This window comes from Botrytis porri (genome assembly GCF_014898465.1).
Source record: "Botrytis porri strain MUCL 3234 chromosome Unknown BPOR_004, whole genome shotgun sequence".
Classification (NCBI taxonomy): Eukaryota; Fungi; Ascomycota; class Leotiomycetes; order Helotiales; family Sclerotiniaceae; genus Botrytis; species Botrytis porri.
Genome location: NW_024066078.1, coordinates 2842143 through 2866158, shown reverse-complemented (window position 1 = coordinate 2866158; position 24016 = coordinate 2842143). Strand labels below are relative to the sequence as shown.

Sequence of the window (24016 nt, the reverse complement as noted above, 5' to 3'; positions counted from 1 at the left end):
GGATATCTGTCAAAGATACAAATTTCTCTTAATGTTCGAATTTAGCCTTTTTTTCATCTCATTTCACACCATATCCTCTCCATCAGAAAGCCATCACGATGTAAACATGCGCGGTGGTGATAGAAGAAACAGACGTAACGAATGGCAATATGACGAAGAACATCACAGTCGTGGTAACCGAAACGGCTCGTATGTACAATACGCATCAGCTCGAACTCAGCATGATCCCCACTTAGGTCATCACCGTATTCAGGATAGTCGCTACTGGTATCAAAAACCAGAACACCGGAACAACCTCTCACTCCGTCGATGCAACCAGTATTCCATATTCAATCGACCCAATCACCATTTCCTTGCAAAATCCAAACACCTTAAAGAGTACCTTCTGACATCTTTGAAGTCGCATATAGATAGGATAGAGGAATGGTTGCCAGAAAACGAGTGTAAGGGTGGGGACAACCAGGTCGACTTACATAATGTTGGAAGTAACGAAGAAATGGACTGGCAATCAGAACGAGAGCTAGTCGTCGAAGGATATGAATGGAGTTCCGAGGTCTTATCACTTAGTCGGAATGCGGGAGAGTTAAAAGATGTTACTCCCGACAATGGCCATGAACAGTCTTCTGATTGTAGAACCGATATTGAAAGCGTGGCTCCGAATGGGTCTTTGGACATCGAACGGGAGGATCAGGGCAATGGTCTTGCCCCTGAATAAGGCCAGTCTAAGGCTTCTGAGCATGAGCGCTGCTTGTCCCGAATCTCGGTTTGATATACAATAGATTGATGATGACGTTGGAGGGCAAATGTGTGCAACTATACACACAAACTGGTAATAAAAAACTTTCGAGCTAGTTTCAGCAATAGTCTCTGTTCCTCTCACTATTTTGCAAAGTTGACGTGTTTGTTGGGAGGTGCCAATCTGCTAAATAAATTCTCATTTCTTGTGCCACAATCTTCAAACCATCCCGCTCTTCTTTCTGATATCAATGTTTTCAATAGATATTACATACTCCATATATGTCTCCTTTATTCATGTCTTACATTGAGTAATCAGTTTCGATGAAATCTGTTATGAAGAGCCCTAATGACTCATTGTGGCAAGATGATGAGAAACGTCTCCTGGCTCACTGCGGGTTGCAACAAGCATGTAATACATAAATCTACAACACTTGATGCGCTGTACTTCGTTATATCGCTCTAGTATTACACCACAATCACGACCTGCGTGGCTAATTCACTAAGTTTGTGTTACATGCTCCGCGAGGTAATCTCCGAACACGTGTTAGCAAGTGTAACAATTTTATCAAAGGGTGAATTATCTATTTGAAAGCCTACTTCATTCATATTTATATGACAAATATTCCACTGATAAATTCCATCCTGATTGAAAGCTCCCAGAGTTTAGAGCACTTTACAGACGTATTTGGCAATGTCCGTTCAATCACTGCTTTCCACTGACGCCGCTTTCGTTGAGCCTCCACAGCCAGACGAACAGGATAAACAAAGTTGCAAAAACACAACCTCCGCACCATTATCCATAACTACCAACCAATCCACGGAACCAACCAGCCATCACATACCCTACTACCCCTACGAGACTATCGGTCCCTTAACCCATACCCATTTCACCCGCCCTACGACTACCTACTGGCAAGAAATAATTCCTACATAATCCGTCGCCTCCCTCCCATATTCAACAGCCCCTCCCTATCAATTCTCCTTCGCCGCATCTCTCACTCCCGATACAAGCCTGCTTCTTCCTATTAGACCACTAGGCGATACCACGAATGGCATTGCTGTTTGTTCATTGGCATTACCGCATGCTTCGGTAACGGTTGTGAGGGAACTGGCTAGGATTGTGGCGAGTAAGATCAGGAAGTTCAACCTGGAAGTTGTGATGGGATTGCCGACTGGTGGGTTGGTTTTGGCGCCTTTTGTAGCGGAAGAATTGGGATTTGGTAGGTTGATTCTCTTGCTAATGCTAGATGTTGTCTGCAAGCCGCTTTATTTCATTACCTTTACTTGGAGAGTAGTGAGAATGTTTGGTTCAGCTCTGTGTTTCCCGGTCTCCGGCAGAGTCCAAGGGGGGATGAATTCTCCATGTGCAGTCGAAAAAGATAAAGATATGCTGACTAGTGTTATCCATTAGATCGTCACATCCCATGGGGTTACACCAAGAAACCCTGGTACGGAGACCAACTCACCACCAAGATATCATGTCTCTTCGACAAACCAGGCCAAGGACCACCGGTCTATCTCGATCCTAATCTTTTGTCGTTGGTTAAAGGGAATAGAATTGCGTTGATAAATGATGTGATTAGTTCTGGGACGACTATGAGCGCTATATTGAAATTTTTGACTGATAAGGAGCTTGTTGATGGAGAGGAATCGAGTGGAATCGCGAATGATGATATTAGGAAGGAAGCGGTGGATGAGGTGACTAGAACTGGAGGAATGGGAATGAACATTGTTTGTATTGGGGTGGGAATGTTACAAGGAGATGGGTATAAGACGGAATTGAGTGCAGATGTTGTGAGGATGATAGTAGGAGCTATGGAGAGTCCATTGTTGAAAGCAGTTGAAGGAGGCTGGATTCCAAGATAAAGTTTGGTAGGTAATTTGTGGCTGTTAGGTGATCCTGCTGTCGTGCAATAAAGGGCATGGGAATTGGGATGATGCTGCTAAATGCCGATTAGTTGGTCCGGAACATGGAACTAAGAGAGATTAAATCACAGGGGTTATCATTGCAAAACACATGCTATTGACTGTAACATTTCCAATATCTACCTATTCTAGAATATGGATAGGTATAAAACTGTGGCTTAAATTTGGCCCAAGTCTTCAAATACGCTTTTGCCAGCCCGACCCGTTTACTAATACAGTTATCATCTGTCCATACAACCGTTAAATTCATTTGAAGTTTCCATATAGAATAAACATCAAGATGTTGGATATTATATAGATCCTTCCATTCCGAATCATCCCTGATTTTTGGTTTATATTCAGACGACTCTGGGCAGAGGGAAAAACCTGGGCCAGGATTTTGGATCACTGTATCTGGTATGGACGAAGCGAGAACATGTCCATGTTGAACCTCAAAACTTAATTCCCAATTTGTAGCAAATCTTTCAAGCCAGCCTATCGTGTCACCGTCTCCGTCTCCGTTCCGAAGCAAGACGTATTGTTCTTGGTTTTTCTACGACAATTTGACTTAAACTCGCTGCGATTGCACCGCTTTTGCATCTGTTGTGGTAATCTTCCCTCTTCAAGTCGTCTCCACTCATTTCCATGGATCTCGTTTCATGTATTTTATCATGGTATGAAATTAACGATTGACTCTACTAGACAGTGACCACAGAGGAGATAGCCAAAGAAAAACTTACGTCTCTGCGTAAACAGAGAGAAGGTTATCATAGATCTTTTTCCCCAATTTCACATATCGTTAAGAAAATTCATTGAGGAATTATTTAGAGATATATACATGTCATCGAGCTATATATGCCCTCTACGCAAAATCTCAATACAAACTCCGAACACTTACTGTGCTCCCCTATGATCATTATACTCTCGAACGACCAAAGACTCGCTTTCTAATACAGAATAAAAGAAATACAATCTCTCCCCTCTAACCATCACCCACCTCCCCCGCAAAATTTAACCCTCTTTCCCAACGGCTTTGACAGACTATCATTAGACCGCTTCCCAAAAAGAAGACAATCCTTCTTCAATGATTGTCAGGATCCCGAATTCGGATTCAGGTTTGCATTTTTATTTGTATTTGCATGAGTGAGGATATTGAGCGGAGGTTCGAGTTTGGATTTAGATTTGGATTTGGATTTGCCTTTTGTGGGAGATGAAGGGGGTGAAGATGATGAATGTCCTGGATTGGGAGTGGGAGTTGGTGTTGGGTTGAGAATGGATTTTGGAGTGGTGGTGGGAGGTTTTGGTTCTGGAGTTGGAGTTGGAGATGAAGAACTCGCAGGCGCATTTGCTGTAGCATTCGCATTTCGATTCCGACATTTTGTACATGCATCCGAAGGATGCGGTTGAGAGACCGCTATTGGTGCAACTCCCACTATCGGAGGACCTATTGTCGCCAAACCTACCCCCAAACAAGTTAGTTCATTCGCGCATTTTGCGGGGTCAACTCACCGATGTACAATACATACCAGTAACATAACCCGCGACGCGATTTCCTATGCCGGGAGGTGCGGGACCGGGATCTTGTCCATGAAGTGGATTGAAGCCTGGCGTTTGTTGAATTATTGGGGCAGAGACTGCGGTTACTGTTGTGGTTGGGTAGATGGGTAAGACGGGGACGTAGTGCGGGATGGGATATGGGTAGGGGTAGTAGTAGGGCATTTTTGTAGAGAGATGTGATGTTGCTGAACAGTCTTGATCTTATTTCGAAATCTAATTGAAATAGGATTCTGTAATGTTTGTAATTTTTGGATCTGTTGACAGAGTGGTAGAAGAGAAAGGGTGTCCTTTTATATCTCACTTGTAGTTCAAAATGCAGTCAAGAGAGAATGTTGCAAATGAAATTAAATGATCGTGAATGGAGGTATAATAACTGAATGATTGAAAAATGTTCAAACTTTCGAGGATTCATACAAACTTCTCAGGATAGATCATTTCACAATCTTTTGCCTCACAACAAACAATGATTGTGAATCTCCACGTCTGCTCTTGCACAAACAGATATATTCGAAGAAAGAAAATTATCGAATCAGCGCTTTCAAATGCGCAAAACGAACCGAATGCATGGCAAACAAGAAATAGCCATCTTCGATAACCCACTGATTCACATTTCATCCAACCACCAAGAGTGTTTGCGACGAGTGACCACTCATAAATAATTCATGTTTAGATATCTTCGGGTCTAGAAAGATTCTTGGAGTTTAGATACTCCCAAAACGAGCGTCTGTTTCTTTTCTTTTTTTGCTCCGGAACAAAGACACACTGGCACTAAATTACGCGAAGGTTGACACAGGGGACTATTTCCTCATACACCATTCCGAACTCCACATGTGTAACGGAATAATGAAACATAGGGCTGATACTGAGCAACGACAAGAATTGAATGTACTGACGAATGTATTAAGAGCAAGGCAGGAACTGGCACTAGCCATCTCCACCCAGCCTACTCATCTTCAATGTGGAACTGTAAGTAACCCGACTGGATACAACGAAGACGCAACGGGCGCATATATTGAAAGCATTGAATGAGCATTCTATTAGTACAGTGAAAGATATATATAATAGACCATGATTAATTATGATAACACCGCATTACCTAGGTATATTAACCTCTATATCTAATATCTAGACGCCTCGTCCTTCTCCGCCCAGTCTACCCATCGTTTAATAACCTCATCTACCATCGTGACCCCATCCCTATTGGCATCAATCTCAAACCATTCTCTATGTTCTTTCCCGCATGCTTTGCATTTTCCGCAATTTACTCTTCTAGCCATTAATTCGATATGAATCAATCTTTCGACCTTGTGCACATTTGGCACCTTTTGAGGCCCATCATTTTCGCTAACTTTTCTCGATGGTGATTTAGACGAATCATGATAAGGATAGTATCGAATCAATGAAAGATTATAACCGCATTGCTTCTTCCACTGTTGCATCCTAGCGAAAACATTTTCGGCTCTTCCAATTTTGAGAAGCATTGTTTTTTCCTTCTTGTTCGGCGGAGCAGAAGTAAAGGATTCAAGAACATCAGAAGTTCGTCGTTGGCCAGGTCCAGCTCTGGTTGTTGGTGTTAGAAGAGATCCAGCTGCTTCATCGGACGGTCCCGTAGGTAACCCTTCATCGGTCAACCAGAACATATAAATAAATCCAGGAAGATCAGCATCAGAGATGGGTTTGGCTAATTCTGCTAATAATGCAGCAGTTGTTTGAGGGCTTGCTGATGAAGGAATATGAGCTAGAAACTCCCCCGTTCTCGAGGATGGATCTCGTTCCATAGTAGGACGCTGCAGCATTTCAGGTGGCTTGGAAGTTGAAGGTCTCGATGATGATGTATGCGGTCTCGAAGAAGGTCTTGAAGCTGGACGAGTTGTATGAGATGGGACTTCAAGATGATCTGAGATGCGAGAACTTGGAACATGAGAGGAAGAACGTCCTTCGTGTGGTTTTTGTTGTGGTCGTGGTGGAATTTCCTCGTCCTCTGCGCCGCAACATAATAATTCTAGAGTGCTTCTTTTGCGTCGTCCCTGGCCATCATTTGTAGAATGTGGAACTTCATGATGTGCTTGTGCCTGCTGCCATTGTTGTTCCTGTTGTTGCTGTTGAGCTTCGAGGCGTTGCTGCTCATTCCTCGAAGCATTGCTCGTCCCAGGTCGTCTGCCACGATTATCTTCTGAAGTCTGGCGCTGTTTTCCCTTAGTTTTCTTTTGATCGACCTCAAGGAGACCTAATCTCTCCACCAGTGTGTCTACACTCGATCTCTCACGCAGGGGATTTGGTCGAGGTTGAGTAGGTACGGCAGTTTGTCCAGCTTGATCTTTATGTTGCCAACAAAATGCATCTGGACTCAGCGCTCCTCTCGAAGGACTCGGACTCGGACTCGGTGAATTCCGTGGTGATTTGGTCAGACCTCTCCGGCATGGTTTTCCATTTGATGATAGACCTCGACACGTTGAATTGGGGTTTTTCGAGTCTGTCCGAGGTAATAATGATTCGGGAGTATGATGATACATTGTTGGTGAGTATTGAATATGATCGAGTCCTGTTAAAAAAATGACAATTTAAGAGAAGGAACTGTTAGCAATATAACGAACGACTGTAAGACAGTTATTGTTCTCTGGATTTTCTGAGCAAAGACGTGGCAGTGAACCTCGAGTCCAACATGATGACCCAATGATTCACTTCTTGCATATGAAGAGCCATAATATCCATTTTTGAGGAGGCTGGGTTACGAGGGGTCATGAGTTTTTTTTGGGGCGCTTGGCGCTATGAGCAATTAGCCACAATAGCTCCACGTGATTGACAGCAAAACGGGAAGGCCCATTCCGCCCCGAATCTAATTCCTTGCTAACCTCACTTTAGATGGCACGTATCATGATTGCGTTGTGCAAAAGATGATCTTTCCATCCAACAAACAACAATGTTAGACATTCTTAGGACATGTTTTCACAACACAAATATGGATCTTGCTTGACTGTGCAGTGTACAGTACAGTACAGTACAGTACAGTTTGGTTTGTGCCTTGCAGAAGTTGTTGAAACGTCGCTTATGCATAGCCTAGTTGATTGGCGCTTTTGAATGGACCAAGTATCACCAGCCTCACAACTCGTCAGCCAGTACTTGAACACCACGCTGTGGCTTCCCGGGTCGACATCTCTCATTGGTAGGTTTCAACCACTAGGATCTTCTGTCTAAACGCCACATTATCAAACTGGATCTTTCTGCGTTTCTAGGTGTGAGAAAGTGGTTCTATTTAATGTATGTCGGATGGGACGTGTAATATCACATCTTCCGGATTCCCAACCGAGCCCATCCCCCAGGATTTGGCATTGTTTCAACTTCGATTGTTGTCTGAAACATTTCCATCTCATCTCTGCTAGTAAACGTTTTGGGACGGGTTCTCGTTCGCATAGGTACTCCAAAGTAGAGGAGCCCCATGGGTGGGGTGAGACATGATGGAAATCTTGGATTGTGCTACCGTACTGCTATGATAATACCATTTGGTCATCTCCATCCATACGCTCCATCGTACCCAGAAACATCTATTGTATTTCTATAGTCGTAACCATACCAGTCTTCATTCTCTTATGCCTTGCTTTAAATTTTCAAATCTATCCAGCAAGACTTTATTTACTATTGTACCATGATATATCCTAGATGAGACCACTCTAGAGGCTCAAGAGGTCTAATCTAATCTACTAATAAGTATCTCATACACGTGATTTGAGTATGAGAAAAGGTCTGTTGCATGTCTTATTTTCACGCTTTGGACAATACTTTGGTAACACATGGGATTCACTGACCATTGGCATTATCATGGGACTTTTCCAATATACGAAACCTCAAGGACGCTCTGACAAGAGATAAGTAAGAAGACATTGGGGATCTGTTCAAGAGCTATCTGAAAGCTGAAGATGAGATATGCAACAAAACTTCTCGGTCAAGAGCCTGCCTGACTGACCTATCAGACTCACAAATTCACACAAATTCAATCCAGTTGATCATCAGATGACCATTTTATCTACATCTGTCTCAAACGAGCTAGCAGATCAATCTCAGATGTCAGCGCGATGATATTGTAGCTACCAATCTTCTGTAAAGCTTGATGGAGGAAAGGGCAAGATAGCAAAGCAGATTCGCTTCTTTCTACCAATCTTTTTGACGTCAAGGAGCATTGATCTGTATGAAGACTATTACTCCAAGTTCTTGATCACACATAAGAATCTAATCACAAATGGAACTTTATTATAGATCGGAAAAACCATTGTAAGTATCGACCCCACTTCCTTTACCGCATGCATCCCTCTTGAATGCATACTCACTATCCACCATCAAAATTTTCCCGTTAGCATAACCCTCAAGGGCATCAGCATTAGTCCCATTCTCACATCCACTTTCACCCTCATATATCCTAGTCATCACAACCTCCAAAGCCCAATCAATCTCCAAACAGCTCATCATCATCATCATCATCATCGTCATCATCATCCCCAATATCCCACATGAAACCCACCCAGTACCCCGTCGACTCCTCCAAAAGTCTTGCAACAACCTCCTCCATCTTACTCGCCGAATTTCCATCTCTAAATTTGCATGAATGGTAAGCTTCAATGGACGCCGAATTCGTAGATAAGAAAGCTTGATAATGGTTGACGAAGATAGAACACATTGTAAGGAACAAAGATTTATGAGAAAGAGGTCACCATTTATCTTCTCGCTTGTTGCCCAAGACTCTTGATTGTAAGCATCTATACCACAGTCATTTTAATTTGTTGGTAAATATCATTTGGTATGATAGAAGTAAGCTATTCTTGAATTTTGCTAGCGTAGAAATCTAGGTATGTATCATTGTCCGCCTCAGACGCTCTTCTTGTGCCTTCGACTAGTCTTTCTTCCAACATTCAAACCTCACAGAAGTGGTATGAGGAAAAAAGCAGTTCCATCATTTCAAACGATCGTATAGCCTCTTGTGCCTCAAATTTTCAGTTTCAAACGCGGTACATATGCATCCAGCCCAATAGGATTTTCTCATACGACACATTCCTTCTCCCTCACTCTCACCTCAATCCCAACTTCCAACACGAGCCAGATCAGCACCTAGATCTATCCATGCTTGTGTAACACGACAATCAGACCTCTCCCTATTTTCCCATCTCAAATTATCTCTCTTTTCTTTCCACCTCTCCCGTCCCTCCTTTGCACGGACCTTTGAACGCTCTCGTTCCATATACAATCGCTCATCCTTTTCCTTTCTCTGGATGGCCTTCTCCCTGATTCTCTTCTCTTGCGCCTCCCGTAATCGTTCCCGTTCCTCTTCAGCTTCCTTTTCTTCAGTTATTTTCCGCATTTCTTCATCTTCTTCTTTCATCTTTCCTTCATATTCCTTCAGGGTCTGCTTTTTCGCTGCATTATATTTCCTCTCCCATTGAGCCACCCGAGCTTCCACTTTCTTAGAATCGGGCTTTCTAGCTTTGCATCGAGATTCATAAACTTCTCTTTCCTCTTCCTCTGCATCCTTATCAGTATCCTGCTTGCGCTTGCTGGCTCGCACGATTTCTGATTCGAACTTGATTAACCTAATTTGTCCAGATATCTTCATATATGGCATCAGAGAGTCAGGAATCCAATGATCGTCTAATTTTGGCAGTTCCTCCCTTAACAGCGACGGACGTTCCCTGAAAACAGAATATCTATCTTTTCGAGTAGGCTTCTCCTCAATTTGTCGAGTAGTCATCTCCCAATATGCAGCATTTCTCATGTCATCCATCTCGAATCTGCCTTCCAGCTCTGCATAACTTTCTCCCCCACATTCCTTGATGATTTCCTCGGACAAGAACGGATTCCTATGCACATGCGACAATCCCTTCTTGACCTGTTTCATGTATATCTTATGTCTCTTTTGCTTCTCGTTTCGAAGACGATGTCTGCTACATTTTCCGAGAGCGTGCATCAAGATTGGATTGAAACCCAACGGGAAACTTTCATTTTCATGCTTGATATCGCATCTATATTCGTTATGGAAATGGTATTGATAGGTGTGCAGTGATGATTTTCCTCCTCGATGAGTAGACTTAGTATTTCTGACGTAGCGGGCTGCTATAGATGCGAAGGGTAGCAGAGGACGTATCTGAGGAAGAGTTAAGTATTAGCAAAGAATCACAAGAGTTGTGCGATTTGACTTACAACTGAAGGTATCGGGTTCTCTTTTTTGAAATTATCACTTAGCATACACTGCTCTCTGTATGGTTTACTTGAATGGGCAGACATCTAGAGGAAGAGCACATATGTTAGCAATGACACAGTTCTATGAATTAACGACGAAAGTTATCATACAGCTTTGGAAAATTTGCGAAAATAGTTCCCAGCATTTTCAAGAGCCTTTAAAATTACCAAGCGTTGCAAAGGGTACTCTTGTAAATAGAAATCCAGAATTTCGACATGGCCTTCGACATTATCAGGTTCGATGTTTGCAACAGCTCTGAGCAACAGTTCACAAACTCTCGTCACTTTCCATGCCTTTGATGATTCGAGTGGTTTGTATGTAGTGCCATCTGTATCAAAAATCAAGCTAGATTGTTCATTCGGCGGAAGGGAAGACGATTCTGTATCCTCTGTAAATGTCTTGCGCAAGGTCGCAAATAAACCCGGGTGACCAGATATCGTCAATGGGCCGACATATTGATCCTTGCAACTAATCGTGTTCATACTTGAACCACCGCTCGTAATTGGCGAGGGCAGAGACGAAGAGGGCTGTAATATTGGAAGACCTGCATGATGTCTGTCAACAATCGCACTCAACTTATTATATTCAGATGCCACCATTCCGTTCGAGTATTTATTCTCAGGAATACTTTTCCGCGATGCAACTCCTAGAATTGGAGCTGCAGAGTTGGATTGAGATGCTGATTCTGGAAGTCCTGCAAGACTACTCTGGTTGGTCGCAGAAACTCCCGTGTGTTGAGGTATTGTTGTCAAGGTTAAGAGATGCATGATGGACTTAGGATGAGGCTTGACACTGTTCCTTTCCTTCTTCGTCCTTTTGCAGATTAGCGAATTTGTAAGTAATTCTGAGGATCCAAATGCAACTGGGGTAAATGAAGTTATATCTAAAGGAGGATTCATATTAGGATCCATGGCAAACTCTGAGATAGATGAAGATGGTGATGGTAGCGATGGCGGAAAGCCAAAACTTCGATAAGCATTTTCGTGCAAAGGCACAGAAGAAGTGCCACTTATCTTCGTATTCTCTGTGTCCATAACGGCAGATGGAAGGCTTCTGTTTGTATTCAATTTCTCTATCCTCTGAATGGTTGTGAATGATTTAGAATCAGGTACAAGACCTTGAAGTCCAGTTGTGTTTCCTTGAAGTTGCGCGCTTCAGAAATTGAGGAGCAGTTATTTTGAACTTGAAGATTTTGCCGACTTTGAAAGTTGAACGACTTGAACAAGTTCGATCTCTGAAAAAGATTTTTCAATTGTTGACGTGGAAGATATGATGATTTTTATTGTGATATTTCCAGGCTCCCGCTATACCGGCCAAGATCACCTGATCGCTTGCTACACATAGTCAATACATCAGTTTACCGTAATAAAAGTGAATATATTCCCAGTTTTCAATTTTGAGATTGAACGGTCGTGCCGGACCAATACGGCGGCAAATTCAACGCCATCTTGTATGATAAGGTATGCTACACACCTTAAAACGGGGGAGTAGAACAGAACCCTGGCAGCGAAGTAACGATCTACAACTTCCAATGTCAGAATTGAAGGGGTAGTGATCTGGAGATATCGATGCGAGTGTTAATTGATTTGTGAGTTGCTGGTTGTTGAATACTCACATTCACATGCCCCTCTTCTTCTTCTTCTTCTTCTTCTTCCACGCCTCACTCCAAACTTTTCACATTCATATCTAGGTATGTCCAAAAACAAAACCACACCTGGAAAGAGAAACCCGAGACTCTTCCTATGTCCATTCGATATAATCACCAAAATTTTCCCACAGTACTGGTCAATCAAAAGGTCTTTTCTGGAACATCTAATAATTTTCCAAATTTTCAGATATGCAGCAAAACTTTTTGGCCAGGGGAGAGGGGCGTTGGGAGTGAAAGTCAAGCAATGCTTGAGACGAGCATCAGAATAGGATGAGTCAATATGTGATTAAGTGAGAGTTGAGAGTTGAGAGTCAATAGTTGACAATTGTAACTTGAGCCTGAATAATAAAGGAACTATCATATGATAATGAAGAGAATTACAATACAAAATTCAGTTGCAAGAATGACGGCAGCCGCAACAGAGTGAATGTATGATAGATAAAGTATAAGTTATTACTATGAACCTACTACGCATTGAACGTTATTGGTATTACCTCTTGCCTATCCTATTCTCGGGCTCACGTGAGATTGAATAATTTTTCCGAATGTTTGCTATCACCACGTTTGCTGTGATGATATCAAAGAAGAATTAAACCACGAACGATGATTGCTTCTTTAAAAGATGAGCTGGTGTAGATGGGTCAAACATCGTAGCTTTGGGATCGAAAGATAGTAACCTGCTTTGAGTATTGCTTCATATAATCAGGAATCATGTTATAAACTTGCCGGAACATTGCTTAGACTTATTAGATGATCTCAATACACCCCTTGATCCCCGATGTACTCCTCGCCCTATAGAAGTAGTGCGGATATCTCATCGCTAAAACTGATCATCTCTTTACTTTTTTCTTGTCTGGCCCTTCATCTTCTTCGTCACTTATTTCAGCATACTGAGTTGTCGGTTGAGTATCTTTCCAGGCATTGGTAAATAGTGGGTCTGTCTTAGCAAGCTCAGCATATTTCAATAATGCCTCTCTGGGGTCCTCATCTCGCATGCTACTCAGTGTGATACTTTCGTTAATATGTTTCTCATCCGGTTGACTTTTCGCAAATGGTGTGACCAGTGGTAAGTTAGGTCGGCGTGGATCTCGAGAACGGCCTGAGGCAGTCAAGCCTATGGTAGGATGTCTTGCAGAGAAGGATGTGGCCGAAATATTAGACATGACACCACCTGGAGTAACGATACTATCCCCTGACATGCCAGCAGATTGATCTGTTGTAAAGTTGGGGTCGTCGTCGACATGGCGTTTCTTTGGTGCACGAGACATTACGTCAACGGCACCTCGAACAGATGTGTTCGGATTGTATAGAACATGAACTTCGGAATTTGCAGATCCAGTAACAATTTGATTGAGTTTTGAATGCCATTGAACTGTTATTAGTGGAGATCCTGGTGTCACTGGGGTAACTAGTTCTGGTTTAAGATTGCCCGAGTTTAAGATATGTAAATGACCCGAAGCAGAACCAGTGATGATATTGGCACCATTAGGTGAGTATTTGATATTGGTAACCGAATAGACATCTGATGTTGAGGGGTGTGAGGCTGTCACAATGGGAGTTTTGAACTTTCTAGTATCCCAAAGTTTGATCAAATTGTCACCACCTCGTGTAACAACCATTCGGCCATCAGGACTGATATCAATACCACCCGTCCATGTATCCGGAGTGTGGGCGTCTCTGATTTCAGCTGTTGGTCTTGCATATGGTCCATGACCACCCCACATTACTAAGCTTCCATCCAGAGCTGCAGAGACTAAAAGATTGTTTCCTCCTTGTGCTGGGCCTCCCCAGACAACGGCAGTCATTCTTGTCCTTCCAGCTGATCCTGAAGCCTTGGATTTGTGAACAATAACTTCTTTCTGACATCTTCTGACATTTACATCCCAAATTCGTAAAGTACTATCCGTACCGGCTGTCACGCAAATATTCTTATCCATCGGACTCCATGTACCTGTAGTAATTTCCGAAATATGCCCCTTCGTGTTATTCATATCTCTCAGATACATGTCTCCTTTCACGAACTCTCCGATAATATCCCCGTCTCGATTCATTAATTTCGCTTGCGGATGAGCGGATATACAGAGAAAGGTCCCTCCGGCATGTGGATTGAATTCAACATGATTTATCGGATGGGTATCGGAGTTTGCTGATGTTTTTGCATAATTTGGATCCACGCTTTTGAACGATCTAAGAGTTGTTGGGGTCATTGAAGCAAAATCGTGAAACTTGAGAGTACAATCGCTAGAACCAGTTATGAGTCGTGAACCTGAAGGATCAAGTGTTGTGGTAGTAACCGCGCGTTCATGGGTTTTCAGTATCAATTCGTGAGAAGTTGGATATTCATCTTCGTCGTCAGAGCCCCCATCGCTATCGGAATCCGCATCATCTTCATCAGAACCCCAATCCTTAGACGCTGGCTCTGACGCGAGCTTCTGTTGTCCAACTTCTTGTCCAACCTCCTCAGTAGCCACTTTTGGCGCCTCGGCCTTCCTTTCTGCTGGTCGTCTTGTTCTATCGATTTGCGCGGCTACATCTGCCTCTTTTGACTTTTTACCAAAGGACGCTGGTAAGAAAGCTCTCATGGGATCATCATCTGCTAGTTCCGGGCCTTCGATTTGGAAATCTTCGTCGTCGCTCATTGTTCAGATGGTCCCCCTCGTAGGTTACCTTTGATATTCAGGTATTGTTTGCGATTGCTGTTAGAGGATAGCAGAGGAAGATGGTAATTACTTGAGATATGGCTATATGATATCAATTGAAGTGAAGAACCTTGAGTGCGGACTCTGACCAGGTGTGCACGTTGAAAGCTTGAAGCTTTGTTGTCGTGAAGATTGAATTGAATACTTGCCTGGGGAACAGAGCTTCTTGCGGGTCGTTCCTACTGGGCTCGAGCTAGGTAGACTCGTAGATACGCGAAATCCCGTTTCCCGCTCTCGCCGCAGTACCACAAAAGGGCAGGAGCAGGCATTAGGTATCACTATGATCTGAAAAAGGGCGCTTCAGATTATATCAAAAAAGAAAATTTAATAATTCATGCAACAATCAAACCAACCCTTCAAAACCAACCTTCTCACCTAACTCTATCCATTGTTGTGTATGTTTAATATCAGAAAAATATTCATACCATTTTCATTTTCAGCGAACAAAGTTTAGATCTCCATCAGACTTGGCCGCCCCTGTTCGTACACTATGAGTGGGGTGAAATCATCATCATCGGTATAGCTTCAATAAGACGCTGCACGCTGCCATGTATTTGTCGACGGCGAAACTCGATGCGGAGACCATATCCTTTCTCACTACACCGATACCGCAGTCTATACCATTCGAATCAAATGTATATATTAGGGGCGACTCTCAGATTCAGCGATGGTCATCTCTGATTGGAATCGTCACTGCAATAGTGGGCAATATTCTCATATCTTTCGCTCTAAACATACAGCGATATGCACACATAAGGTTGCATGAGGGGGACATGCGACGGAAAGAGAGGCTGAAGGCTATTTCGAAATCTGCGGGGGGGTATGGAACAATTGGAACAGCGGAGGCGAATAGGACTAGAATTGTCGAAGAGAACTACGAAGGTGGTGAAGAGGAGCCTTTACGACGATCATTTCGCTCCCAAAATTCTCAATCTTCAACTTGCACAGAGGACGACGATGTTGATGAAAAATCTACATACTTGCGGTCTCCATACTGGTGGGGAGGGATTGTTTTAATGACTATTGGAGAGCTTGGAAACTTTTTGGCATATGGCTTTGCGCCCGCGTCAATCGTTTCTCCATTGGGTGTCGTCGCCTTGATATCGAACTGCGTGATAGCTCCGATCATGCTGAAGGAACAATTCAGACTCAGGGACTTCTGGGGAGTGGTAGTTGCTGTTGCAGGTGCTGTTACAGTCGTCTTGAGTGCCAAGCAAGAAGAAAAGAAATTTGGACCTCATGAGATTTGGGGTGCTATTACTACTACTGAGTTTGAAATTTATATGGGTGTCACAGTATTGTTAATTGCGATCTTGATGTGGGCAAGCCCGAGATATGGCAAGAAAACAATATTGGTTGATCTTGGACTTGTTGGATTGTTTGGTGAGTAATCATTGTTGCACACCGATTTCAGTTCAACTGACCATTATTTAGGAGGCTATACAGCACTTTCAACCAAGGGTGTATCATCGATGCTTTCTTCTACTCTTTGGAGAGCGTTGACCACACCGGTTACATATGCTCTTCTGCTCGTGCTGGTTGCTACCGCCATTATGCAGGTTAGATATGTCAACCGGGCTCTTCAACGCTTCGATTCGACTCAAGTTATTCCTGTACAATTCGTCATCTTCACATTATCGGTTATTACTGGCAGCGCAATTCTCTATCGCGATTTCGAAAAAGTCACTAGCGAGAATGCAGTAAAATTTATCGGTGGCTGTATGCTGACATTTTTCGGGGTTTGGCTCATTACCAGCGGTAGGCCATCGCATGACGATGAGAACGTTAGTGAAGCGGATGTTGATGGCGAGGAAGAACGGATTCGACTCTCCACCCAGGAACCTACCAGCGATGAAGTTCCATTTCGTAACGATACACGGAAACGATCTAGTCTTCAATCGAAGTCAAGGCCGAGCCTGACCCATGCTAGTGATGGGTCTGTCGACGAAGAAGCAATTCAAGAATCGCGGAGGTCATCACATGTTAGCTTCGTAATATCACCATCACGACATCCAGTAGTACGAGTGCGTACATCGGATCTGTCTGGTGATCGACCTGCAAGTGAGGAAAGCCCCCTAATCTCCAACCCATGGCTGGACTCAAATGAAAACTTCCTACAAAAACCAAAACATCCAGGTATACAATCCAGTATTTCATCCCCAGTGCTACCTTCCGAGGCTCAATCACCCCCACCTATACGGCCACTTCCCACTAGGAATAATACGCAATCTCATTTCCATACCCCTCAGAATCAACAAAATGGACCGTCACCACCCCAAGCAGAGCGACCAATGACGCCAACAAGTTATTCGTTATCTCGTATGCTTCCTGGTCCATTATTATCGCCTCTATCCGGAGGTTTAAGTGTGGTAATAGCAGATTCATTAAGACGTCGAGTTGATTCCCCTCGCAGCAAATCTTCTAGACGGCAGCCCGATCTCCGAAGATCAAAATCAGTATCCCAAAGACTTATACAAGCAAGTGAAGGCGCAACTGATGATGAGGATATTGATGCACCTTTGAAGGACAATAAAGCAGCACAAGAGATAGAAGAACGTGAATCACTCAACCGTTCAATGAAAACCAGACCTCGGAGTTTGAGTAATACACTTGGAGAATTTCTAAGAGGGAAGCCAAGAGATGGGAAGGACAATGATGAGGAAGCGGGCCCGAGCGGGTCATAAGTTGGAATTGTTTGTTATTGCATTGATTTGGTGAATTGGAATTGGTTACATTAGCATTAGGTTTGGGTACATCGGGAGCATGGCGCACGAGCGAGATAGTCCTAATTTTGATTTAGTGATACAATAGTATGAAACTTGTGTTTTTATATCGGTATGGGACTTTTCGTATTGTTGACGTGATTGTGAAATAGGTATAAAGTGACAACATGGAAGGAATTACCAAGATCAATGCTATATATAGTTTCGTACCTGGGAATCCAAGTTCCCCGGTTGTTCATATGTCATTTGTTCGCAAACGCATGTATCGATATATCTTCGCACTAGGCTCTCTTTCTCGTTCCTAATTAGACTTCTAGTTCCAAGTCAATCCCTACGGGTATGAATGTGATGATGCACTACCTTTTAAGATTTGGAATTACGTGTGGTACAAGTAGCATTTTTCAGTTCAGTGTTGTCCGTCAGATTGCGGGGTTATTCTACAATGTGCTTGACAATTTAGACAGTGAAGACCAATCGTCTGAATTCTACTTGTAAGTTGGCTGCCCCTACCTAAGCACTAAATGCTAATATTCCACAACTAAACTCAACGCAGTACATTGCTAGTACTAAATGCTCCTCGTGGGTTTCTCCGTTATCCATCCCCTAAACTCCCTCGGAACCTGAAAGACCACGATAAACAGTATGCGTGGGTTTTTCCGAGCATCTATACAAACGTAAACACTCTTCAACTTTCTCATCGAACTGGCTATCCGGCCTATCTCCACGAGCACTCTCTCCCACGAAATCCGAAACTCCAGATATGATTCTCTCCATACTTCCGACCCGTCCATCGTCTCCTCGTGGCATCAACCATGTATTCAAACGATCTAGATACTTCACATCCGCATCTGTCAAAAATCGCATCATCAATCTCGCGCGCGGATGACGATCTTTATTGTACTCAAAGATTCTGAACAACAAAGCCTCGCGATGGCTGGCAGATAGGAGAATGAGATTGATAGATGGGTTTATGGTGGGCTCAATGAGTTCGCTACGCATGTACTTCAGGTAGATAGCTAGCCTGTAGTGTGTATCATGCGCGATATTGGCCATCCGCTCTGACGTATGATTCAGGAAATTGAAATCGGAATCCGTGAGATTGAGCAGACCCAAACTGGCTTTCTTAGAACGCGGACGTGCTTGGACTTCTGGGCCGGATCGAGCTGAAGACACATTTCTAAGTGCAGTTTCCGCAGCGGGAGAACCGGGAAGGGTGTCGAAATAATTATAGGCGAAGAAATGATAGAGGATCTGCTTTCGCTTCTCCCAATTCTCGGCAGCAGCTATTTCGTCATGTGGAGCGTTGCTGCGCGCAGGCGTCCATTTCGTACCCCCTCGTTCGGGTGGAATAGGGCCGCTGACTGAATGGATTGAGACGTCGAACGGAGGTCGAAATTGACGTATTTGGAATGGGTGGTCAAAGGCGGGTGAGCGTACCTGCATTGCTGGGGTAGGGACAGTTGGAGGGGTGAAGGTAATGAGTGAGTCAGCTTCAGCTAAATTCTGATCTTGATCCAAATCCATCAGGGAAAGTTGGAGTGTCAATTCTGTAAGTTTCTTGAGGACGGCACGCATTTCATCTCTTCGGGTCGGCAAAGGATTGGTTTGCAGAGCGGCGTTCTTTTTATCAGTCTGGGTGGTGGCAGATGCTGCTAGAGCAGCAACTCCGGCCGCAATGGCAGCATTGATAGCGTTAGAGTTACTTGATGACATGGTCGAAGATGTCACTAATTCAAGATTGATGGGAGAAACTTGAGGAAGAGACAAGATGTTCCATGATTATATTAGAGTATGGTTGAAGCATCATAAAGAACTAGTTTTCTTGCAGATTCCTTGCATGACTCTATTGTATAAAAAGAGATGAGAGAACATTCTCTTTCACGTTAGTGATTCATCAAGTGAAATCTTCATGATTATCAAGACGGAGATATAAAGGCAATCACATATTCTTTCTCTCTTGTTTTACTTGGACAAAAGACGGCTTGTATGCATCCTGTATAGTGAAAGAGAGAAACCTAGGTATGCAATAATAGATCTAATTGCAAAGGATTATGCTGACGGCAGCATTGGACACTCGTTTCCATCCCGAAAGAGAAGGTATATTGTCGACAATAGTCACTTTTTCTCAAAAAGAAACAAAGTTTCAAAACAAAAAGTTTCCATACTTTTGCATTTCCTCAGCGTACAAAGTACCGTTATAAAATGGGCGTGTTCATCCGAGTACCCCAAACAAACTTTTCTAATCATAATTAAAGTTTGCTAGTACAACCTTGCAACATTATACGACAGTACCACCACTGAATCATCGTTAGTTCTTGCTACTAATAACAATTCGAATGAATCCAATAACAAATGGTGTAACTATCTTCAATCCGTGTATAACATTTGTAAATGATTTGCCGTAGCAAGTGACAGGTGTCCATATTCCAGTGAACACTCGGTATCATGGGTACTTTATTTCAGAGAGTCTATCTTGCTTGACGAAACTCATCGTACGATTAGCCGTCTCATACTACTTTACAATAAAGGAAGCCATCATGATGAATGACATGTCCATACCCAAAGCATCAAGCAGTGCTCGAAGCAATGCGACACCATCCGCTCAGGAGTTGCGGCAAAAGCTGCTTGCGCAAATTTTTGAATACAACACTGATGCAAACACACCATCGGAGCTAAGAATACACGTTACTGGTCTTACTCTAGAGGAAGGTGCAATATTTGAGCGTGATTCCAGTCCCGTCATAGAAAAGCCAGGGACTCAGACTCCTACCAACGCACCACGAGAGGGCTCGTCTTCGTTACGCAACGCTGCTCTTGATATAAAAAGCTTTCCTCTCAAAGACTCAGAAACGTCATTGAACCGCGAAGCATCAAAATCCAGAGAACTTACACATTGGCGAGACGCGAAGATCAAGTTGCGAGATCTTCAACGTGAAAAAGAAACCTTGAAAATGGAAGGTCGTCGTCGAGCTGCAAAAGAGCAAATCGATGCTCGATGGCAAGATCGAGCTTTGAAAGATTTTAGAGAAAACAAAGCAGAGATCAAGAACGACATTATGCCTGGTGCTGATGGTAATGATAAAGTAGTTATCACCGATGTGCAATATCCGAAGAATAGATCGAGGACTGGAGGGGTTTTATCCGGAAACGCAATTGATGAGAGGAATGAGCGTAATATTCGGCATGATGAAGATTCTCTTCGACAGTCGCTTATTGATATCATAAACGGTGAAAGCGGGAGACAGAATGGAAAAACTAAATCAGGGAGAAGGAGATCTCCAAAGGCACCTACAGGAACAAGACAACTAGCTGAATCTAGAAGAAAATTAAACAGGGAATGGGTGGAAAGCGAAGGCCATCGAAGAGCAATAAGGCAAGATGACGAAAGTACGCGGAAGAATCTTCTAAAGAGTGTCAATCGAGCTATCGCGACTGCTGAAAGGATGGTGCTGAAGGGTGCAGAACAGCTCATGGACTTTGTGAATAAAGATCGGGCTGAGGAAAACACGACAGAAGTGGTGTCTAACAGTGAGAATAAAGATTCGCGACTTCGAGATGAGAGTCCTCTAGCATATGCCAGACTAGGATATTCATCACCACTTTCGGCAAGAAATGAACCAGAATCTAGGAGCCGTGGTGGAAATGGATATGCACATGGGCCCATAGTGGTGGCTTACCGGAGCCTCCTCGTCGTGAAAAACGCTATGGTGACAATTACGTACCGAAAAAGGATATTCCACCGCAGGCTTTCCGATCGACACAAGGAGAAAAGGACCGACCTTTTGTCTATCGGCCACGAGAACATATCCAAATACCTCCGATGTCTCCCTTAGTCCCAAAAGTGACACAACCTCGGCAAAGGCCGAACCCAAAGCTCGAACATCTACCCGTTGTTTTCCCCGTGCCAGCCATTCGAGATTCTCGTCTACTGCTAAGCGAAAGTCCAGCTCAATGGAAAATTCGTACGCAACGCGAAGCAGCCCACGCCAAGTTTGAAAGGGAAAAATCAAAATATCAAGGAGAAGTCGAAACTGCAAATAAGAGTGAGCAAGCTTCGCCAAAAGGTATATTGAGACGTGATGGAAAAGAGAAAGGTAAGGGTATCGCTTGGGCTGATAATTCTACTGATTTTGAAGATGGTGATTTGTCTTCAATGGGAAAGACACTTTCATTTAATCAAAGAGCAGATCAAGAGGAGCTTAGAAAATTGCAGGAGAAAAGAGCCATGCGGGAAGGGCAATATCAATGCCATGCAACAGAAAGCACCATTGAGAGAGAGAATTTGGCGGCGAGGGAGAAAGCGAAGGCCTTGGCTGAGAAGTTGATGCGCGGTGGAGGTAGTTCTGAGGATCAAAGGGACCTTAGGGCAGGAAAGTAACGTGATGTGTCAACTTTGGTAGAACCAAAGAGTATATCGCAAATTTCCTACCCTTTCGAGTTTAGTAGATTAAATAGTTGCAGTACGAAGCCTCCACCTTTTTAGCTTTATCATTCCATATTATCAAATTCTGTTGTTCCACCGATAATTTCCATTTTTGCTTTCCCAGCGATCCATAATTAGGGTTTCGTGCAGGTTAATCCTTCAATAGGATCATCCATTTGTTTATTGACAGTTGCTGTGAATAGAAGTGATCAACTCGATCACTTGCATCTGACAAGTCACAGGAGAAGGGGCCAGATCAACCGTACAACACAGATTGACACGGCAACACCGTCCGACTATACTCACTATTGACTCCTTCTTCACGATGGCCAAAAGTCTCTTCTGGAGTTCTGAGATTGCAAGAAATATATCTTATTCAATCTTCAATTTCGCGGGACAAAATTTGTTTTATATTACGAAGCTGTCGTGATAACCTCCACGAATCCATCGCGTAATACCCCCCTGATTGATAAATGCGAAGACAAAATGGAGTCAGATAATGACCTCATTCTCTCGTTTTGTTAGCTTGTTCTCCACCCTTTCTCCGCCGTAATCAAATCGTCCATTCCTTTCTCACTCTCCGACTCTCGACGCTGCCCCTGCCCCTGCCAAAATTGCCATTTCAGGTGAGTTTCCCGGCCAAAGATATTGTAATCAACGACGCCTTAGGAGTCTGATACTCTGCTCGTACTCATCTATGCCGACTTTCCCGGCCGCCCGAATAATGGTATACAGACCGCTCCTCGTCTTATCTTGAGTTTCTGACACAAGTGTGTCTCAACTTTCAACCACTTCTATGGGTGGACATTTGGAAACGGGTGGTAACAAAATACGATGTTTGTTTGGGTTTTCACCATTTGAGGATAGACATCCTTGGCACATGATTGTGATCGACACCCACTACGCACCGAGTAGGACACCGATTTCAAGTTAGTAGCTCAAATTCGGATATTACCAACTCTTTGGCTACTGCGAGCGATGCATCACGCTTTGCAGTCCCGAATATTGACGCCGCAGCAAACCGCAAGACAACATCAGACGATTTCCCGGGATACGTGATAATGAACCCAGTCACGTTCTTCGGAGTTTTCAAACTCGTGATTTGGTGGTCTGTGATTGGGGAAGTTGAATGTAAGTTCAAGGTTGTGGAGGACCCAGCCTCTCTACAGTTGTCTCCATTCTCCACCCAATTCCTCCATCTTTCCGCGTTTCACCAGTAAGGATGATCGGAACAATTAGACAACAAATCAGGGTTCAAGGCTGCAACAAAATGATATTTCTTCCTTTCATTCTCTGCATTCTTAATCCCTCCTTGCGTATACGGAATGGCTGAATACACATCAAGATGGAGTAGCATTCGCCTGCGTTTGATTTCAATCAAAAGTGCCCGTTTGCCTGCGATGATACGCTATCACCTATCGATTCGGATAAACAACCTAAATACGAGACGTGCTTCTCCAGGAAAGTCATTAGTGTCCATATCAACGCGTTATCCTCGGAACTGGGGATTGGGGGTGAGAAAATTAAGTGCTTCATTAGTCTCTATGAAAGAGAAAGTTGGAACCCATTGACCCATAGTGGAACCAAATACACACGTTTGTTAGTAACTCCGTTAGGTACTCCAGTTCACTCCATAAAATCCACCAAACCACTTTAAATCCACAACATCGGAGCACGTCCCACATATTTTCTGAACTCCTCATTATCTCACTCGTCCCGTTGCATTCCCGGAAGTATAACCAACTTCGCGCCAGCCACCCACTGAATCCTTCCTCCGCCTATGAACTTTTCCGCTGCAGGGTCCTTCAGATTCCACACACACAAAAGATCCCATCTGTTATCTCGGATCTGCCTCGGTCTATCTTGGTGTGGGAGTTCCTCTATGACGTTATTTTGCATCTCATTTTCGCAAATATTTGGTTGAAATAACGTTTGACGTGTGAGGATTTTTCGGGGGGTAGATCACCGTCATTTTCTTGTTGAAATCATGATTTGCGCGCTTGGTGAAAATATTTTCTCTAGAAAATACTTGTCTGACTTGACATATGTTGGAATTCATGAAAGTTAATTTTGCCTCTTTCATTGATAAACGCCAAGTGA

The 24016-nt window shown here is 43.4% G+C and overlaps 11 protein-coding genes across 11 annotated transcripts; 5 read left to right on the top strand and 6 right to left on the bottom strand.

The window, feature by feature from the left end:
* Positions 1-106: 106 nt before the first annotated feature.
* EAF01_003757 (uncharacterized protein) lies at positions 107-715 on the top strand (the record flags this gene model as incomplete). Its single annotated transcript, XM_038912011.1, has 1 exon — positions 107-715. The coding sequence occupies one exon, from the start codon at positions 107-109 to the stop codon at positions 713-715; it is 609 nt and encodes a 202-aa protein (XP_038773246.1).
* Positions 716-1429: 714 nt separating this feature from the next.
* Positions 1430-2604, top strand: EAF01_003756 (uncharacterized protein; the record flags this gene model as incomplete). Its single annotated transcript, XM_038912010.1, has 3 exons — positions 1430-1604; positions 1701-1958; positions 2150-2604. 3 exons carry the CDS (start codon positions 1430-1432, stop codon positions 2602-2604), a joined length of 888 nt encoding a protein of 295 aa, XP_038773245.1.
* Positions 2605-3734: 1130 nt separating this feature from the next.
* Positions 3735-4362, bottom strand: EAF01_003755 (uncharacterized protein; the record flags this gene model as incomplete). Its single annotated transcript, XM_038912009.1, has 2 exons — positions 3735-4102; positions 4170-4362. The coding sequence occupies 2 exons, from the start codon at positions 4360-4362 to the stop codon at positions 3735-3737; spliced, it is 561 nt and encodes a 186-aa protein (XP_038773244.1).
* A 681-nt stretch (positions 4363-5043) lies between these two features.
* EAF01_003754 (uncharacterized protein) lies at positions 5044-5229 on the top strand (the record flags this gene model as incomplete). Its single annotated transcript, XM_038912008.1, has 1 exon — positions 5044-5229. One exon carries the CDS (start codon positions 5044-5046, stop codon positions 5227-5229), a length of 186 nt encoding a protein of 61 aa, XP_038773243.1.
* Positions 5230-5318: 89 nt separating this feature from the next.
* On the bottom strand, positions 5319-6713 carry EAF01_003753 (uncharacterized protein; the record flags this gene model as incomplete). Its single annotated transcript, XM_038912007.1, has 1 exon — positions 5319-6713. The coding sequence occupies one exon, from the start codon at positions 6711-6713 to the stop codon at positions 5319-5321; it is 1395 nt and encodes a 464-aa protein (XP_038773242.1).
* Positions 6714-8638: 1925 nt separating this feature from the next.
* EAF01_003752 (uncharacterized protein) lies at positions 8639-8869 on the bottom strand (the record flags this gene model as incomplete). Its single annotated transcript, XM_038912006.1, has 1 exon — positions 8639-8869. One exon carries the CDS (start codon positions 8867-8869, stop codon positions 8639-8641), a length of 231 nt encoding a protein of 76 aa, XP_038773241.1.
* A 393-nt stretch (positions 8870-9262) lies between these two features.
* Positions 9263-11457, bottom strand: EAF01_003751 (uncharacterized protein; the record flags this gene model as incomplete). The annotated part of the gene is made up of 3 exons (XM_038912005.1): positions 9263-10327; positions 10384-10467; positions 10534-11457. 3 exons carry the CDS (start codon positions 11455-11457, stop codon positions 9263-9265), a joined length of 2073 nt encoding a protein of 690 aa, XP_038773240.1.
* A 1444-nt stretch (positions 11458-12901) lies between these two features.
* On the bottom strand, positions 12902-14710 carry EAF01_003750 (uncharacterized protein; the record flags this gene model as incomplete). The annotated part of the gene is made up of 1 exon (XM_038912004.1): positions 12902-14710. The coding sequence occupies one exon, from the start codon at positions 14708-14710 to the stop codon at positions 12902-12904; it is 1809 nt and encodes a 602-aa protein (XP_038773239.1).
* Positions 14711-14985: 275 nt separating this feature from the next.
* On the top strand, positions 14986-17454 carry EAF01_003749 (uncharacterized protein; the record flags this gene model as incomplete). Its single annotated transcript, XM_038912003.1, has 2 exons — positions 14986-16153; positions 16205-17454. Exons 1-2 carry the CDS (start codon positions 15319-15321, stop codon positions 17452-17454), a joined length of 2085 nt encoding a protein of 694 aa, XP_038773238.1. The 5' UTR covers positions 14986-15318.
* Positions 17455-18096: 642 nt separating this feature from the next.
* EAF01_003748 (uncharacterized protein) lies at positions 18097-19206 on the bottom strand (the record flags this gene model as incomplete). Its single annotated transcript, XM_038912002.1, has 1 exon — positions 18097-19206. The coding sequence occupies one exon, from the start codon at positions 19204-19206 to the stop codon at positions 18097-18099; it is 1110 nt and encodes a 369-aa protein (XP_038773237.1).
* An 824-nt stretch (positions 19207-20030) lies between these two features.
* Positions 20031-21871, top strand: EAF01_003747 (uncharacterized protein; the record flags this gene model as incomplete). Its single annotated transcript, XM_038912001.1, has 2 exons — positions 20031-21161; positions 21224-21871. The coding sequence occupies 2 exons, from the start codon at positions 20031-20033 to the stop codon at positions 21869-21871; spliced, it is 1779 nt and encodes a 592-aa protein (XP_038773236.1).
* Between the last annotated feature and the right edge of the window lie 2145 nt (positions 21872-24016).